Source organism: Microcaecilia unicolor, chromosome 7 (genome assembly GCF_901765095.1).
Source record: "Microcaecilia unicolor chromosome 7, aMicUni1.1, whole genome shotgun sequence".
Lineage (NCBI taxonomy): Eukaryota > Metazoa > Chordata > Amphibia > Gymnophiona > Siphonopidae > Microcaecilia > Microcaecilia unicolor.
In genome coordinates this window covers 172,221,239-172,239,673 of record NC_044037.1, presented here as the reverse complement: position 1 = coordinate 172,239,673, position 18,435 = coordinate 172,221,239, and the positions used below count along the sequence as shown (strand labels likewise).

Sequence of the window (18,435 nt, the reverse complement as noted above, 5' to 3'; positions counted from 1 at the left end):
GGAAACTCAGGGGTACCATTTCTATTCTTTACCGCTTCATTAGGGGCACAGGTTTCTGCAAACATGCTTTCATGCACCACTGGGAACAGGATTTAGATACTGAGCTTACTATGAGTGAGTGTAAGGCAATATGCCTTGACGTGAAAAAAGCTTCATTGTGTGTACTTCTGAAGAAAAATGCCTATAAAGTATTAACAAATTGATATTCCATATCATCAAGCTGATCAATCCATAGACTGGTGGGTTGTGTCCATCTACCAGCAGGTGGAGATAGAGAGCAAACTTTTGCCTCCCTATATGTGGTCATGTGCTGCCGGAAACTCCCCAGTATGTTCTCTATCTCAGCAGGTGGTGGTCACACACAGCAGCAGCTCTGGCTAGGCCTCCAAGCCTAATTTTTAGGTTTTGTTGAGTGCCTGGGGTTGAGGGCTCTTTTGAGCAAGTGCAAACCTGGTGGTGCCAGGTCCCTCCTTTTCTCCCCCCTCCCGCTGGCTCCGTTAAAAAAAAAAAAAAATTTTGAACTTCTTTAAAGGCGTTTATTTCGACGTTTATTTAAACGTTTATTGCAGCTACTCACTGGGACACCAGGTCGTTACAGCTCGGAGCGGACAGCAGGTAATTTTTACCTTTTTATAGCGGGCAGGGGGTTCCCCGATTTATCTCCACGTGGCATATGGCGTCGGAGGGCGAGGGCGTAAAGAGTCGCTCCCCGGATCGCTTGGGCGCTTCTAGAGGGGATGCGGGGGTCTTAAAGCCTGATTCGCCCTTGTTGGGTGACAGTTTCGTGGCCGATGGATGTCCCGGTCCTTCCTCCGGCGTGGCGGTTTTTCCCGCCATAAACGCCCATCCCCCGCTCCTCGCCTCCGCCATCTTGGCCGGCCACGCGGCTCGGAACGGCTTCTTCTTGGGCCGCTCTTGAGGTTGGAGTCATTAATGCCATGAACGCCCTTAATTTGGGCGACGGCACAAAAGCGGCTAAAGTTAAGCGCCGTTCTTCCCGCGCGGCTCCTTCGCGGAGTGTCGCGCCGGACGCCATTTTGGATGCGCAGCATGTCTCTCCCCCGCTCTTGAGAGCGCCGGTTGAGGGTGCGTCTAGGGCTGTAGCCCAGGCTGCGGAAGTGCACAGTCTGGGGGGTTTCTCCCCCGAGTTTGTTTTGCTGCTGCATCAGGCCTTCCTTATGCAAAACGCTGCCCCTGCTCCCTCGTCTGGTAAAGAGGTTGAGGTTCCCAGAGGTAAACGCCCTCGGGTTGATTCCCAGGCCTTGGAGGACTTTGTCTCCTCCGATGTAGATGAGGGCAGCGTATCTGAGGTCTCCCAACGGTCCTTTGCGGATTCCTTGGAGGAGACGGATCCCCGCTCGGATGGAGCGGATGACCCCTCTGCAGCGCGGCTTTTTAGCTCAGAGGATTTGCCCAACCTGTTGGTACAGGCCATGGACACTTTGAAGATTTCCTCTCCGGAGGACGTCTCTCCCTCAGCCCCTGTTGGCTCTGCCATTATGCTGGGGACGAAGCGCCCGCCTAGAACCTTCCACGTGCATGATGCCATGCACACCTTAATTGCGGCTCAATGGGATGTCCCGGAAGCAAGCCTTAAAGTGGCTAGGGCTATGTCCCGCCTCTATCCTTTGACTGAAAGTGAACGTGAGGCCTATCTGTGACCTACCGTGGATTCTTTAATCACTGCGGTGACTAAGAAAACGGCGTTGCCGGTGGAAGGTGGCACGGCCCTAAAGGACGCCCAAGACAGAAGATTGGAGGCGGCCTTAAGGTCGTCCTTTGAGGCAGCTGCTTTAAGTTTGCAGGCCTCAATTTGCGGCACCTATGTGGCCAGGGCGTGCCTGACTATGGTGCAGCGGGCTTTCCCCTCGGATCATTCCTTGAGGGCTGATTGGCCGGCCCTGGAATCGGGCTTAGCCTATTTGGCAGACTTGCTGTATGATGTCTTGAGGGCCTCAGCGAAAGGCATGGCTCAGACAATCTCTGCGCGGCGGTGGCTTTGGCTGAAACATTGGTCTGCTGACCACGCCTCTAAATCCCGCCTGGCTAGATTGCCTTTTAAAGGCAAGCTGCTCTTTGGGGTCGAGCTGGACAAAATCGTGACTGATCTCGGCACGTCTAAGGGCAAGAAGTTACCAGAGGTCAGGGCTCGGGCTAGTACTCGCCCTGGTACCTCCAGAGGACGGTTTCAGGAAGCCCGTCGGTACCGCCCGGGCAGGTCGGGCTCCTCTGCCCCCTCTTCCTTCAAGAGGAACTTCTCCCTCAAGCAGCATTCCTTTCGCAGAGACCGCCGTCCCGGAGTTGCTCCCTCCGGTCCTCCCCCAGGGTCTCGTACCCAATGACAGGGCCTTGGTCCACGCCCCAGTGCAGATTGGAGGACGGCTGTCCTCGTTTATGGGCGAGTGGACCACAATACCTTCAGACGCTTGGGTGCTGGAAGTCATCAGAGACGGCGACAAGCTAGAGTTCTGCCGACCCTTAAAAAACGGGTTTGTACTCTCTCCCTGCAAGTCTCCGGTCAAAGCTGTGGTAGTGCAGCAGACCTTGAACAATCTGATCCGCCTGGGGGCGGTCGTTCCGGTGCCAGAAAATCAGCTTGGCAAGGGACGTTACTCCATTTACTTTGTGGTACCAAAGAAAGGAGGTTCTGTACGGCCTATCCTCAACCTCAAAGGGGTCAATCGGGCCTTGAAAGTTCGGCACTTTCGTATGGAGACCCTCCGCTCTGTTATAGCGGCAGTGAAGGCAGGAGAGTTCCTGGCATCCTTGGACATCAAGGAAGCATACTTGCATATTCCCATCTGGCCTCCTCATCAACGCTTTCTGCGTTTTGCAGTACTGGGCCGACACTTCCAGTTCAGAGCCCTCCCGTTCGGGTTGGCTACTGCTCCGCGGACCTTCCCCAAAGTAATGGTGGTCATCGCGGCCTTCCTGAGGAAGGAAGGAGTACAAGTCCATTCTTATCTGGACGATTGGTTGATCCGAGCCCCTCTTATGCAGAGTGCGGCAAAGCTGTGAACCGGGTGGTTGCTCTTTTGAGCTCCCTGGGTGGATCATCAACTGGGAGAAAAGCCAGCTGCGCCCGACTCAGTCCCTGGAGTATCTGGGAGTTCGATTCGACACCCAAGTGGGCAGAGTGCTCCTGCCAGACAATCGGATTGTCAAGCTTCAGGCTCAGGTGGACCAGTTCCTAGTAGCCTCTCCTCTTCGGGCTTGGGACTATGTGCAGCTGTTGGGCTCTATGACGGCCACGATGGAAGTAGTGCCCTGGGCCAGGGCTCATATGAGACCACTACAGCAATTTCTGCTGCAGCGCTGGACTCCGATGTCGGAGGATTATGCTGTGCGCCTTCCCTTGGACCCAGCAGTGCGCAAGGCGCTGAGCTGGTGGACGCAGACAGACAAGTTGTCTGCAGGAATGCCTCTGGTGACCCCGGAGTGGATTGTCGTCACGACAGACGCCTCTTTGATGGGCTGGGGAGCCCACTGCTTGGGAAGGACAGCGCAGGGGCTCTGGTCTCCTGCAGAGGCAAGTGGTCTATCAACCTCCTGGAACTCAGAGCCATTCGGTTGGTGTTGTTGGAGTTCATCCCGGTACTGGTGTTGAAGCCTGTACGGGTCCTGTCGGACGATGCCACGGCTGTGGCCTATGTCAACCGCCAGGGAGGTACCAAGAGCGCCCCTCTAGCAAAGGAGGCTATGAATCTATGCCAGTGGGCGGAAGCGAACCTGGAGCAGCTTTCAGCGGCCCACATTGCCGGAGTCATGAATGTCAAGGCGGACTTTCTCAGTCGCCATACCTTGGAGCCCGGAGAGTGGCAGCTATCTGCTCAGGCGTTCTTGGACATCACGAAGCGCTGGGGCCAGCCGAGCCTAGATCTGATGGCGTCATCGGCCAATTGCCAAGTGCCGCGCTTTTTCAGCAGAGGACGGGACCCTCGATCCCTGGGAGTAGATGCTCTTCTCCAACAGTGGCCGACACAAGAGCTTCTCTATGTGTTCCCGCCCTGGCCCATGTTGGGCAGGGTGCTAGACCGGGTGGCAAAGCATCCCGGCAGGGTAATCCTGGTGGGTCCGGATTGGCCCAGACGTCCCTGGTATGCGGACTTGATCAGGCTCTCAGTCGGCGATCCTCTGCGGCTGCCAGTGGAGCAGGGCCTGTTACATCAGGGTCCCGTGGTGATGGAGGATCCCTCCCCCTTTGGTCTTACGGCCTGGCTATTGAGCGGCAGCGTCTGAGAAAGAAGGGCTTCTCAGACAAGGTCATCGCCACTATGCTGAGAGCGAGGAAGCGCTCTACTTCTACTGCTTACGCCAGGGTTTGGCGTATCTTTGCAGCGTGGTTTGAAGCAGGCTCACTTTCTCCCTTCACTGCTCCAATTTCTTCAGTGTTGGCGTTCCTGCAAGAAGGTCTGGACAAAGGCCTGTCGCTCAGTTCCCTGAAAGTTCAGGTAGCGGCTCTGGCTTGCTTCAGGGGCCGCCTGAAGGGTGCTTCCCTGGCTTCGCAGCCAGATGTGGTGCGCTTTCTCAAGGGAGTTAATCACCTGCGCCCTCCTCTGCACTCAGTGGTGCCTGCGTGGAATCTCAACCTGGTGCTAAGAGCATTGCAGAAGCCGCCTTTTGAACCCTTGTCGAGGGCATCTCTGAAAGACCTGACGTTGAAAGCAGTCTTTTTGGTGGCTATCACTTCAGCCAGAAGAGTTTCCGAGCTCCAGGCACTCTCATGTCGAGAGCTTTTTCTGCAGTTCACTGAGGCAGGAGTGACTATTCGCACAGTGCCTTCCTTCCTGCCCAAGATTGTTTTTCGCTTCCATGTGATTCAGCAGCTCTGTCTCCCTTCCTTTCGTGGGGAGGTCTACCCAGAGGAATACTCTGCTCTCAATTTCTGGATGTGAGACGAGTCATCATCAGATACTTGGAAGTGACCAATGATTTCCGGAAATCGGATCATCTGTTTGTCCTGTTTACAGGTCCTCGTAAGGGTCTGCAGGCTTCTAAGCCTACAGTGGTAAGATGGGCAAGGAAGCCATTGCAGTGGCTTAGGGTCCGTCTCCTTGGAAGAGATTTGCAAGGCGGCAACTTGGGCTTCGGCCCATACCTTTGCCAGGCATTACCGCTTGACTGTGGCTGCTCGGGCGGAGGCCCGGTTTGGAGCTTCAGTGTTGCGGTCAGGGATTTCTATGTCCCGCCCTGGGTGAGTACTGCTTCGGGACATCCCACCAGTCTATGGATTGATCAGCTTGATGATATGGAAGGTAAAATTATGTATCATACCTGATAATTTTCTTTCCATTAATCATAGCTGATCAATCCATAGCCCCTCCCAGATATCTGTACTGTTTATATTCTGGTTGAATTTTAGGTTCAAGTTTAGCCTTCAGTTACTTCAGGAGGACTTCGTGTTCAAGTTCTTCTTTCACCTGGATTCTTCAAGAGTTGAGACGAGTTTGTGTTACAGTGAGCTGCTGCATTCCTCTCCCCTCCGTTTTACGGGGCTGGATTGAGATTTAAATTCTGCCGGCACTCCCTCCCGCTTCGTGCGGCTGTAGGGCAGCTTTGTACCCCTCCCGCTTCGGCGGTGTTAGGGTCAGTCAGCTCCTCCCGCGGTTGCGGTTGCAGGATAAGCCAGATCCCCCGCATCGGCGGGTGTGGTGTCCCTCCCCCGCTCCGCGGGGATGAGCTGGACGGATTCCCCTCCCCCACTTGTGTGGGGATGAGCTGGGTTAATTCCCCTCCCCCGTTTCGGCGGTGGTGAGCTGGGCAGAGTGTCCCTTCGTGGGTGTAATTCTCTAAGTGTTGAGTCCTGCGGATGGAGCTTTGATATCGACATACTGAGGAGTTTCCGGCAGCACATGACCACATATAGGGAGGCAAAAGTTTGCTCTCTATCTCCACCTGCTGGTAGATGGACACAACCCACCAGTCTATGGATTGATCAGCTATGATTAATGGAAAGAAAATTATCAGGTATGATACATAATTTTACCTTACACTCCAGATAAGCTTCACGCAATGTTTCCCCCAGTTCCAGATAATTGTTGATGTTGTGGGGTGAGCGGGGGCACCTTTTTTCGTATATGGTGGTCCTGTGAGCAGATACAAGTTTTTTGGGGAGGGAGTCACAGGTAGGATTTCTACATTTGTATGGTGAATTTTTTCCTTGTGATCCAAAGTGGTGTCTGTTGGGTATGGGAAATCAGCGTGGTTCAAAGTGGCAACATCACCTTAAACGTATGGGTTTAGCAGCTGCTAAAAATATAATTGCAGCTCACTGAAAACAGATTAATGGTCCTACAGTGTTCGAAGGATTTTAAAGCTTTCTCTTATTGGTGAAATGGACAAACTCACAGACCGTAAACTTGAACACTATGATCCTACATCAGATCTATGGACCCACTTTGAACGTTTAGTTAAGACTTCATAAGAGTTAAGAATAGGGCTGGGGGGGGGGGGATGTGTGGGGGCAGGGACTAAGTTGGGAATTTAGGGGGGGGGATTGGGAGGGGGTAACAGTGATGTAGGAAGGTTATTCCTTATATGTGTTTGATGGCTTTTTCATTACAGGATGTTACTTTTGAGAGCAATGTTAATAACATTTATTGTTGCAAAAAAAAATCAAAATACAATTAAAGTGATTAAATATCAGTAGTGCTACTCTTTTAAAAAATACTGTGCTTTGTATATGTTTTATTGTTAAGACAATATAGCACCCTTTGGAAGTACTTCTGTTTTAAAACTACAAAAAAGTTCTGTCTGCAGGAAAGAGAGCCTCCTGTAAATGTACAGTGTATGTAGGAGGTAGTTTGCCCGCATACTGCAAAGGCTGCAGGTACTTTTTAACCTGAGGACTGGGCATCACTTTTCAAAGTAGTACTACACAGATGCTTTCACAGTGAAACCTGCTGAAAGAAAAAGTACCCCCAAACATTTTCACCTGATTTTTCCAGTGAATACTTTTTCCAATCAGAATGACATATGTATTTTTAAAAACTAAAATATATCCTCCCTGCCTTAAATTCACTCTCCTCTTGCAGGAATTAGAAGATCTTGGGACCGATATTCAGATCGCTGGAGTTAGCCCGGCTAACTCCCGCAGTTGGCACTGAGCTTGGATATTCAATGCCGAGCCATTTCCGGTGACTGGCATTGAATATCCGGTTTATTTTTGGCCAGTTCACACTTAACCGGCAAAGCCAGTATTCATCACTGGCCAGTTAAATTTGAACCGGCCAAAGATATTCCATGTATTCACACAGCCAAATATGGCTGCCAAACTTAAGCTGAAAATTGTCAGTTAGCCAGTTTTATCAGGTGATAGAACCGGCTAGCTGCTAACTGTGAAGTTTCAGTGGATTACAGCCAGCCATGTTTCTGAAAATTCGTGGATAGCCAGTTATGGGGCATTTAACTGGCCAGGTGCTGATTCTGGCCAATTAAATGCTTTTGAATATCAGGAGGTTTGTTCTTTAAGCATTTGGTACCCAATTATTATTTGTGGCAATAAACCTGATGCTATTAAGTACTATGGAGAGTGTGGGGTAGTGCTGTATGTTTATTAGTGATAATATGTTTGAGATGTTGTTTTGAGTTTATTTTTTTTTATCTTTTATGTATGTTTTATTGTACCCCTATGGATATGCAGACTAGAAATACTTTTAAATAACAATAAAATAAAAGTCTTCTGCTAAATGCAAGTAAGAGTATACACATTGTGGAAAAATGCATATAATTTTATGGACACACACAAGGTAAGTACATTTTAAACAGCTCATTTCCATGAATGAAACACTGGTTTACTGGAAGAAATGACTTAACATTTCTTTTCTAAAGACAAATAAAAGGATCCTCTGAAAAAAGTAAAGTAGGCAAGCTAGTCCAGGAATCAAGTAGCAAGAGCTGATAGTCCCTGGTTTAGTCCCCTGCATTGGATTTTCCACCCTCAGACTGGCTGTGGCTTGGACTGCAGCAGAGGCAGCCTCTTGAGGGGACGGAGTAATGGTCACTATTTAAGGGAGAAACATAGAGGAGAAATTGTATAAATGAGCACCTTCTTTTAGGCGTCCCAGTTCCACGTGGTGAGGGCCTGTTCTATAACTGTATCTGGGTGCTTGGATTCCACCACAGAATGCTAGTGTAATTTGTCATTGGTGTGTCTACATGAACACTACCACAGTTACACTAGCCACAGATCTGGTGTAAAAAATGCAGTAGGGGAGCTCATAATTTACAACGTCTTGAAATGGAGTGAGCATTGCTGTCGTTAGAATTTTCTTGGCAGTTCTAGGCTGGTCAGTACCCCCTGAAGCAGGCTTTTGGGCTCATTTTCGAAAGAGAAGGACGCCCATCTTTCGACATAAATCGGAAGATGGGCGTCCTTCTCACAGGGTCGTCCAAATCGGTATAATCGAAAGCCGATTTTGGACATCCCCAACTGCTTTCCGTTGCAGGGACGGCCAGAGTTCAAGGGGGCGTATTGGAGGCGTAGCAGAGGCGGGACTTGGGTGTGCCTAACACTTGGATGTCCTCGACCCATAATTGAAAGAAACAAGGACATTCCTGACGAACACTTGGACGACTTTACCTGGCCCTGTTATTCTTATGACCAAGGCACAAAAAGGTGCCCGAAATGACCAGATGACCACCTGAGAGAATTGGGAATGACCTCTCCTTACTCCCCCAGTGGTCACTTAACCCCCTCCCACCCTCGAAAACATCTTTAAAAAATATTGATTGCCAGCCCTCTATGCCATCCTCAGATGTCATACTCGGGTCCATCACAGCAGTATGCAGGTACCTGGAGCAGTTTTAGGTGGGTGCAGTGCACTTCAGGCAGGTGGACCCAGGCCCATCCTCCCCGACCTGTTACACTTGTGGTAAATGTGAGCCCTCAAAACCCACCAGAAATCCCACTGTACCCACATGTAAGATGCCGCCCCTTCACCCATAAGGGCTATGGTAATGGTGTACAGTTGTGGGTAGTGGGATTTGGGGGGGGCTCAGCACACAAGGTAAGGGAGCTATGTACATGGGAACATTTATGAAGTCCACATGTAGTGCCCCCTAGGGTGCCTGGTTGGTGTCCTGGCATGTTAGGGAACCAGTGCACTACAAATGCTGGCTCCTCCCACGACCAAATGGCTTGCATTTGGTCATTTCTGAGATGGACATCCTTGGTTTCCATTATCGCCGAAAATCAGAAACGACCAAGTCTAGGGATGACCATCTCTACGGATGACCAAATTTCAGGATTTGGGCATCCATGACCATAGTATCGAAATGAAAGTATGGACGTCCATCTTGGTTTCGAAAATACGGGTTCCCACCCCCCCCCCTAGATGGGATGTTTTGCGAGGACGTCCTTATCAAAATTTGGGCGTCCGTTTCGATTATGTGTGCTATTGGTGGGCGTTGGGTGTTTTTGGAGTGAATCCATTGCTGCTTGCACCATTTCATTTAAGTACCACAGTTCTATGATTACATATATATATATATTTTTTATTATTTATAAAAAATTTCTTTGTGATGCATATTTCATAAAATAGAGATTTATATATAAGATTTTAACAAGGTTTAATTAAAATAAAATAGTACAACTTTTGTGGAAGGACGGAGGTGGGAGTAACAGATGATTGAAACATATTTACAAGGTTGTGGACTTTGGGGCAACTGTGAGAGGTCCATTGACCTACAACTTTCTGTGACTGATGTTCTCCCTCTCCTGTTCTTCTTCTAGTAATATAGTATGTGAGCTTGCAATCACCATTCACCTATTCCTAGAGTTTTTTGATTTGGTATTCTTGTGCAAGTGGCAACCCTGCCTGTGCCTCTCCCATGTTCCACCCATGTGAATGCCCCCCTTACATTTTACACACAGGGGGGAATTCTATATATGATGCCAAAAAAAACTATGCATAGCATTATTCTATAAACCTCATCTAAAATTAGGCACGGTTTACTGAATACGCGTATTCCCATGCCCGCTAAATTTTAGTCACGGCCATTTATGCCAACTAAAACCTGGTTTAAATGCTAACGCCTAACAGGTGTGGATCAGGCATATTCTATATAACAGTGCACATAATTTTTAGGAATGCCCATGACCCATTCATGCCTCTCCCATGGCTACACTCACTTTTGAGATCCACGCTCTAGAATTTATGTGCCCCACTTTACAGAATGTACTTAGAAAGTTGTGCACGTAAATTCTAATTAGTGTTGATAATTGCTTCTTATCGGACAATTATCGGCCCTGTTGGTTGTTAATCATTTAAGTTATGTGCGTAAATTTTATTTAGTGGTGGAGGAGTGGCCTAGTGGTTAGGGTGGTGGACTTTGGTCCTGAGGAACTAAGGAACTGAGTTCGATTCCCACTTCAGGCACAGGCAGCTCCCTTGTGACTCTGGGCAAGTCACCCTCCATTGCCCCATGTAAGACGCATTGAGCCCTGCCATGAGTGGGAAAGCGCGGGTACAAATGTAACAATAAATAAAAAATAATTGCTTGTTATCTGCCAATTATCAGCGGCCGATCAATTGTTAATCATTTAAGTTGCACGCACAATTTGGCTGCACTGCCAATTTGTATGGGCAACTTTAGTTGCCATATATAGAATTCCTTCATAGCGCTTATTAGCCCTGCTGTCACATGCATAACTGTACTAATTCCTGTGAAATGCTAATATACTACACATTTACGTGCTCTAGTGGTGCATAAATGCAGGTGCTCAGTTACAGAATGGCTCTTCATGTGTCTAGAATTAGGGCCCACGATTGCAGAGTTCCAGAAGTAGCCCAAATGCATGGCCTCCGTACAAGACCATCGCTGTGCTGACCAGACTAGGTGGGGTTTAAGGGAGGATATAAATAGTGGAGAAAATCCCTAGGTATTTGCAAGTGAAAGCTTTTCTGGATGTATGAAGGGCAGGAAAAAAAATGTAAGTATGTCTGCTTGTGCAATTTTGAAATTATACCTCTTAATTGAGGCTTTAATTTGCTGAAAATCTGGAAGGGGAAAAATTATGCAATCAAATCTTTTGCAGAAAGCCCTTTGAGATTTTTTGACCTAAGGGCTACATTAAGGATCAAACAAAAGTCCCACAGCTTGTTTCAGTTGCAGAGTAATTTATGCAGAAGTTTTTTTTGTTGTTGTTGTTTTGGTTTGGGAACCTTCTGAAACATACATTTAGGTACAGAAACCAATATATTAAGCTGAATACATTCTTTTTGTATATAATCAAGCTTGCTGTCGCTCCTTGGAGAGTAAGGATGATGAAATGTACCCCTCAGAGTTAAGTGTAGACCTTATTTTCATGTTCCCTAGCCCTCAGCCTTTTGATATATTCTTTAGTTCCAAACGTCTAAGTGCTATGGCAGCATGGTAGCATGAAGCCAACATAGGTACGGTGTGAAGTTTCTTAGCTAGCCCAAAGGTATGTGACGTACTAGGCAAACCTTCAGCCAAGCATGCCCCCTACCGCCCTCCCCCCAACTATTAGACAGAAGTAGGCAGTGTCCTAGAGGGTAGCAGAGAGCAACTGCAGTCAGAGCAAAGCAATACTACTGAGAGTCACACGTACTCAAAAGAACCATCAACCTATACTTTCATGCACTGAGAGATTGAGAGCTTCCAAACAGCCCATTTACAGAGGCAAATTGCTTTTGAAGAATTACCCTTACTAGGTATTGTGAACTGGTCACCCTTCCAGACCTGGCCAGGGCTGACCCTGCTTAGCTTCCTTCACAAATGTCCACCAACACCAGGCTTCTTATAAGCAAAGGTTTTATAGTCGCCATTGAACATCATCTTCATGGCTTGTTTCTGCTTTCACTCAAACATTTCTTCTTCAACTTAAACATAGCAAAAAGACAGTTACTCAGAGGTCTTCTAATTAAACCCTTTCCATACTTAAAGCCGTGCCTCAACCTTTCACAGTTCAAACAGTCAAACCAAAGCATTTACTTTAATTAAAGACTTTCTCAGCTGGTAGTGCAGCTGTCACCTTTTCAGCAGATAGTTTTCAAAAAGTCCAGAGTTCAGCCAGCACCTTCAAGGGGATCTTCTTCCTCAAGCTGCCAGGTCCCAGCTTCTTTCTTCTCTTTCACTACCCAGGCAGGTATAAGGTGGTTAATTAGCTTCTTCAGGCTCTTCCCCCCTAATTCCAGGCAGGATCCAGCCCATTAGTACCTATACCTGTTTCCAGCCCAGGACTCTCCTTGGTCCTAGCAACCTCTACCTGGACATTCCCCTACCGGCTCCCCTGGTGGACTCCTCAATAATGACATGACCTGGACCCTTTCCCCCATTTCTATGGGAACAGCGCCCTCTACCCAGGACAGGACAGCCCCTTGCTCTTCACAGTATATACTAAATAAAGTTTACATTTAAATAGCAATCTTGCATTTTTACAAGATTGTTCTGGAGGTACAAAGCTGAAGATTTGCCTGTGGTACCTAAGACCCTTGCACCGGCCCTGCCGTCCCCCAGGGGAGACTCAAGGCCTCCCCCCCCCCCCCCCCATGACCAACATCTCCCCCTCCACAGTGTCTAGCATCTCCTTTATCCTATCTCCTTCCAGGCCTGTTGCCATTGCCACTCTACCTCCTTCAAGCTCAAAGCTGCAATGAGACAGTGTGGCAGCCCAGGCCTGTGCTTAAGTGCTTCTGAGTCCTGCCTCCTTCCAAAGCAGACTTCTGTTGAAGAGGTAGAACATGGTAGCAAAGTGCGGGCCTTTGCCTAGAGGCAGCACACAGCACTTAGAGCAGCATTAAAATTCTGTTTTCCTACCACATGGGTACTGCACTGCCGTGCTCCAAATTATGCTGCCCTAGGTGAATACCTAGTCTGTCTAGGTAGGGCATGCTCTGCTGAAATAGAGATTTTTGTGTTGCAAAAAGCAGTGATTAGATTAAGATTATATTTGTCATAGGAATTTTCAATGAGTTTGTTCCTACCCCAGGCAAAATTGAGAGATCTGTGTGGAATTTAATAATAATCAGAAGTGCTGTACTCCTTGTTATCTTGAGCGTCATTTAACCCTCCATTACCACAGATAGTGCGCTCTAGAAATGTTAAATAGTAGTAGTAGTAGATTGTGAGCCCTCAAGAGACAGAAAAATACGTACTGTAAATGAATGTACACCATTTCAATAGCTGCTTTTCAGTTTAAGAAAAATTAAATTAAAAAAATACAGTTCACTGTAATGTACAAATTAACATTTTAGGGCCAATCCAGAGATCGTTAATCAGATGCTAGTGAGTGCCTCAGAGATGGAAAGAGCAAGCTTCTGACTGATTTTATATTGTATGTCTTAAAATTTCAAGCAGGGCTTTGTTTTGGGCAAACTATACAACATGTCATATACCAGTCTAAATTTCTGTTGGACTCCTCACATCAGACTTGTGCAAGTACATTGTTGGAAACGGTGGTAATAGAAGGAAGCACTTTATAAGTAATGAAGAGCCTAGGAATTGTAGTAGTCATCTAATAATCTTTTTCTTTTTTTCTTGTCGAGTTGAAGAAAATCAAGACAGTACTGTTCCTGTGGACCAAACGAAACCTAGAAGGGAAACGCAGCTCATACCAAAAGATATTCCTAGAAAGTGAGAGCAAATGTCAGATTGTAAGGACTCCATCATTTAAAACCGAGGAAGACATTAAAGGATTCACAAATCAGAAGACCTGTTTTCAAGAAAAGGGTAGAAATCTCATGTTACAGTTTTTGTTAGTGTACGACATGGACAGTGAGCACAGGAGATCAGGTGGAAATACTGGGCATGCACACTCTCTATGGAACCTTTTTTTTTTTTTTTACATTTTCTGAACATTTTTAAATGAATAAGTTGATCCAGATGTTATTCTGAGGAACTGTTCTAGTGGATATCTTGGAAAGTCTTCCTTAACTTATGAAACCCTCAATCATTATGACTAAACATGTGGCTCATAATCTGCTTGAAGCTCTCATCCACCACTGATAAACCAAACAAATTTTGCGCAAAATAGAAGTCATATTTGGGAACCAAAATGTGAACTTCAAGCTACTGTAGTATGATGATGAATGAGAACAAGATGAAAGGAACTGCCGTTGGGAGGAAGGCTTCAATGAAAAGTTGAGGGTGTTCAATAAAATGACTGGTTAACTGAAAATAAATTGTTGAAATACTATGTAAAGGTGAAATAACAGTGTTACAGTATGACTGCTAGCATTGTGATGTTTCAGGTGTTCTAATCTGCTTAATCTGTTCATTCTTTCCTCTTCCAACTGCCTTATTAGCTGTCAGACTTTTCCTTTTAGCATTAGAACAGGCGTATCGGATCATATTTTCTGTATGAATTTCAGCCCAGCAGAATAACAACAAGCAAAAGCACTTTTCCAGGAGGCCCACTGTCTACTCAGGTTGTAATCCTATGCAGTGTCGAGGTGACAGTAGCATAACCTTCCTATCAAATTAATTATTTCCTATTTTCAATATTTAATGTAATATATTAATTTATATTCCAGCTATTAGTGACATTGATAGTGTGCATTATGCCTTACTTCAGTACAGGCCTATTGAAATAGTACATTTCACTTACTTTTTATCTAAGCAACATATTTTAAAGGTGACGGAACCAATATAAGCTGGAATGAAAGGCATCAGTAAGTTTTTCCTGAAATGTTATATTACGGAGCTCCTGTAAACATGGGGGACTTCATAAATGTAGTTTGCATACATGTATAAATGAGAATTTCAGAAAGCTTCTATTTATGTGTGTACCTGACTGGGACACAGATTTTTAAGATGTGTTTTGTGCACAGTTTGAGTGGGCTGAAAGTGTATGCACGCATTTCCCATTTTACAATGGGAATACACATATGCTTTCAGAAATTTCCATGCTGGCTTTTGTATGGTACCTGCTCTGAAACATGTGTAAATACCCAGTTATCTGATTCTTTCGATCTGGGGTTATCACCAGTGATTCAAGGGGCAATAGTGCTAACCTCCTGTGATGTCTACCACCACCTCAAAAATGCAGAAAAAAAAGTATTATTGCAAACTTACCACCGAAAAGCAATCACAGTGGTAAAAGTGTAGGCGTCAATCACGCAGTGTTGCAGAAGGATGCAACTCATGCATGCCTCGTTTAAAGGGCTCCAAAAGGGAGCACCAAGCAGACAAGTGTGATAAAATACATTATCCATTTCTTTAAATGAAGGTGTCTAAAATAGCTGAGATAAAAACAAACAACTGCCACAAACTGAAAGCAGTGATACGATGAATATATGAGTCAAACAGGAGGACTCCACCATAATCATCAATTTTCAAAAAATAAACTTAGCTTGCTTTTATTGCAGGATCAAAGTAGTGAGAGAGAATTAAGCCTGACTGCAGAGAAGAAAAGTGGTAGGGAAAAATGTTAAAAAGGGGAGGGGGAAGGAGGAAAAAAGGCAAGAGAAAAAGGGGTGGTAATTGGAGGGGCTTGGGGGAAGGACTACTACTACTACTACTATTTAGCATTTCTATAGCGCTACAAGGCATACGCAGCGCTGCACAAACATAGAAGAAAGACAGTCCCTGCTCAAAGAGCTTACAATCTAATAGACAAAAAAATTAAGTAATCAAATCAATTAATGTGTACAGGAAGGAGGAGAGGAATATCGAATAGTATGCTGGAAAAAGTGAAGATGACCAACAGAACAACATCTATTGGACTCAACACAGGCCATGTTTCGGCTGATTGGACTGCATCAGGAGTCTAAAATAATGTATATCAACAGATGCTTGCGAAAACCAAAAAGGTATTATGTAGCGATGTAGCCCCTGGTTTGGTGTATCTGGACTCTGCCTTAGGATTTATATAAAAACATACCATGTGATGATCACTGCTGCCTAGAAGGGCACCCACCTTGACATCTGACACTATCATCATTTGCGAGTGTTACGTCCAGCATTGCCCCTTCCCTTATGGGTTTCATAGCCATCTGTTTGAGTAAAATTCCTTGAAAAGCCATCCTCAGATTTGTTGTGAGAACATCTCATGGTCTGTAAAGTCTGTTAATCCAGCTCCAAATCAGAGGTTAGAACTGAGAGATCCGGGAAATTATAGACCGGTGAGTCTGACGTCGGTGCCGGGGAAAATGGTAGAGGCTATTATTAAAAACAAAATTACAGAGCACATCCGAGGACATGGATTACTGAGACCGAGTCAGCATGGCTTTTGTGTGGGGAAATCTTGCCTGACCAATTTACTTCAATTCTTTGAAGGAGTAAACAAACGTGGAGAAAGGGGAGCAGGTTGATATTGTGTATCTGGATTTTCAAAAGGCGTTTGACAAGGTACCTCATGAAAGGCTACAGAGGAAATTGGAGGGTCATGGGATAGGAGGAAATGTCCTATTGTGGATTAAAAACTGGTTGAAGGAAGGAGGAAGAAAAGGGGAGGGGAATAAGGGAGGGGGAACAGGAAAGATGGCAAAAAGAAGGAAGGGAAAAAGGGGAAGGTAAGGAGGGGGAAGAATGAGGGAAGGATAAGTGAGGGGAAAAGAAAAAAAGGGGAAGGATGAGAGGGGAAGGCTTCCCTCAACTGGTATCTGTGCTCTAAACAGATGTTATGCCAAGCTCTAAAATGCAACCTACAATACTAAACTAGACTCTTAACACATTATCCTATATAATAATTCTCAGCTCCAACAGGATGTGCTTGGGACCGTGCCTGCCGGAAGTGGTCTGCTAGGCAGGCACGCACTGACATCAGTGACAGACAATTTGGCAAAGCAAAACAATCTGAGTGCTGGCCATTAGGACACAGGGTTGATAGGAGAGTTTTAAAAGACTGAAGGAACCGAAAGTGTTAAATGGGGGGAGGTGGGGAGTTCTGAACATTTGGGAAAGGAAAACAATCTGAATGCTGGCCATTAGGACACAGGGTAGATAGGAGAGTTTTAAAAGACTGAAGGAAACGAAAGTGTTAAACTGGAGAAGGGGGGGGGGGGGGGGGGGGAGTTGTGAGTGAATGACTGAAAGACATGCAAATTTGGGACAGGAAAACAATCTCAATGCTGGCCATTAGCACACAGGGTACATAGAGTTTTAAAAGACTGAAGGAACCAAAAGTGTTCAAGGGGGCAAGTTCTGAATGAGTGAAAGAAATGAAAATTTACGAGAGGAACACAATCTGAATGCCGGGCATTTGTACACAGGGTAGATAGGACACTTTTTTTAAAAAATGAAGGACATGAAAGTATTACATCTTGGGGGAGGGGTGAGGAGGAAAGCTGTGGGGTATCCGGATACTGGGCGTTAGGGCCACGGGGGTACATAGACTTTTGAAAGCCTTAAGGAACCCAAAGTGTGGGAAGGAGGAGGAAAAGGAGGGGAGGGAACGGGGTGAGGGGCATTATGAACAGGGGAGGGGGCCCTGTCACACACACTCATTCTCACACACACACTGTCACACAGACAGTCTCACTCTGTCACACACCCGCACATTCACTGTGGCTCTCTCCCTCAAACATACACACTCCCAGGAAAACCTTGCTAGCGCCCGTTTCATTCATTCCAGAAACGGGCCTTTTTTTTTACTAGTTTTTTTTATAAAACCCTAACGGAAACTTAAAGGCTACACTATTGTCTAAACTGACTTTACTAAATAAGTAGAGTAATTTAACAACAACAAAAAAAAGACAATGAAATTAGCTATTCAACCCCAAATTTACCATTTCCAAAGTTTGAATGCAATTTCTAGCAGGTAAGATACACCTTTTCCTCCCCTCAGCAGGTCCTTCTCAGCACCTCTTCAGTACTAGGAGCAGCTGAGTTCTGCTGTGCTTCTAAAGCGATGTCAGCTAACTCCTCCTTGATGATTCACACTGCACTTAAGGCCCCTTTTACCAAGCTGCGGTAAAATGGGGCCTGCAGTAGCATTGATATGTGTCTTTGATGTGCACAGTGGGTAAATGGCTTTTTTTTTTTTTTTTTTTAAAGGAAATGGCCCTGCACTTATCACAGGGATTGGTGCTCGGCCATTTCCGAGGGAGCCCTTACTGCCACTTATTTAGGTGATGGTAAGGGCTCCTGCAGTAACCGGGCAGTGCATGGTGCTGCCCGATTACTGCTGGGTAAGCCCTGGCGGTACAATATTTTGTAGCACCGGAAATGGTATGTGTTGGGAGTGGGAACTATTACCAGGCTCCTGCAGTAGTTCCGAATTGGTGCACAGCAAGCTCTTTATAAAAGGGGCCCTTAGTCTGCTCTTTCAACTTTTCTTTTAATTGAAAGGTAACTGAACAATATATCCATTTTTTTCTTCCTAACAGGAAAACCCTTACAAAGGGATCTTTTACAAAGCTGCTCTAGCATTTTTAACTCATGATAAAAGTCAGCTGGCGGTAAACGCTGAAACTCTCATTATATTCCTATGGGTGTCTCAGCTTTTACCGCCAGCTGATTTTTACTGTG

The 18,435-nt window shown here is 46.2% G+C and overlaps 1 protein-coding gene across 1 annotated transcript in view; it reads left to right on the top strand.

Annotated features, from left to right (window-relative positions):
* CARF (calcium responsive transcription factor) overlaps positions 1-14,864 on the top strand; it is a 194,502-nt gene extending 179,638 nt beyond the window's left edge. Inside the window, exon 15 of the mRNA XM_030210699.1 lies at positions 13,512-14,864. Within this exon, the coding sequence (XP_030066559.1) occupies positions 13,512-13,603 (92 nt within the window). The 3' untranslated portion in view covers positions 13,604-14,864. The remainder of the gene's footprint in view (positions 1-13,511) is intronic.
* The last annotated feature ends 3,571 nt before the right edge of the window (positions 14,865-18,435 follow it).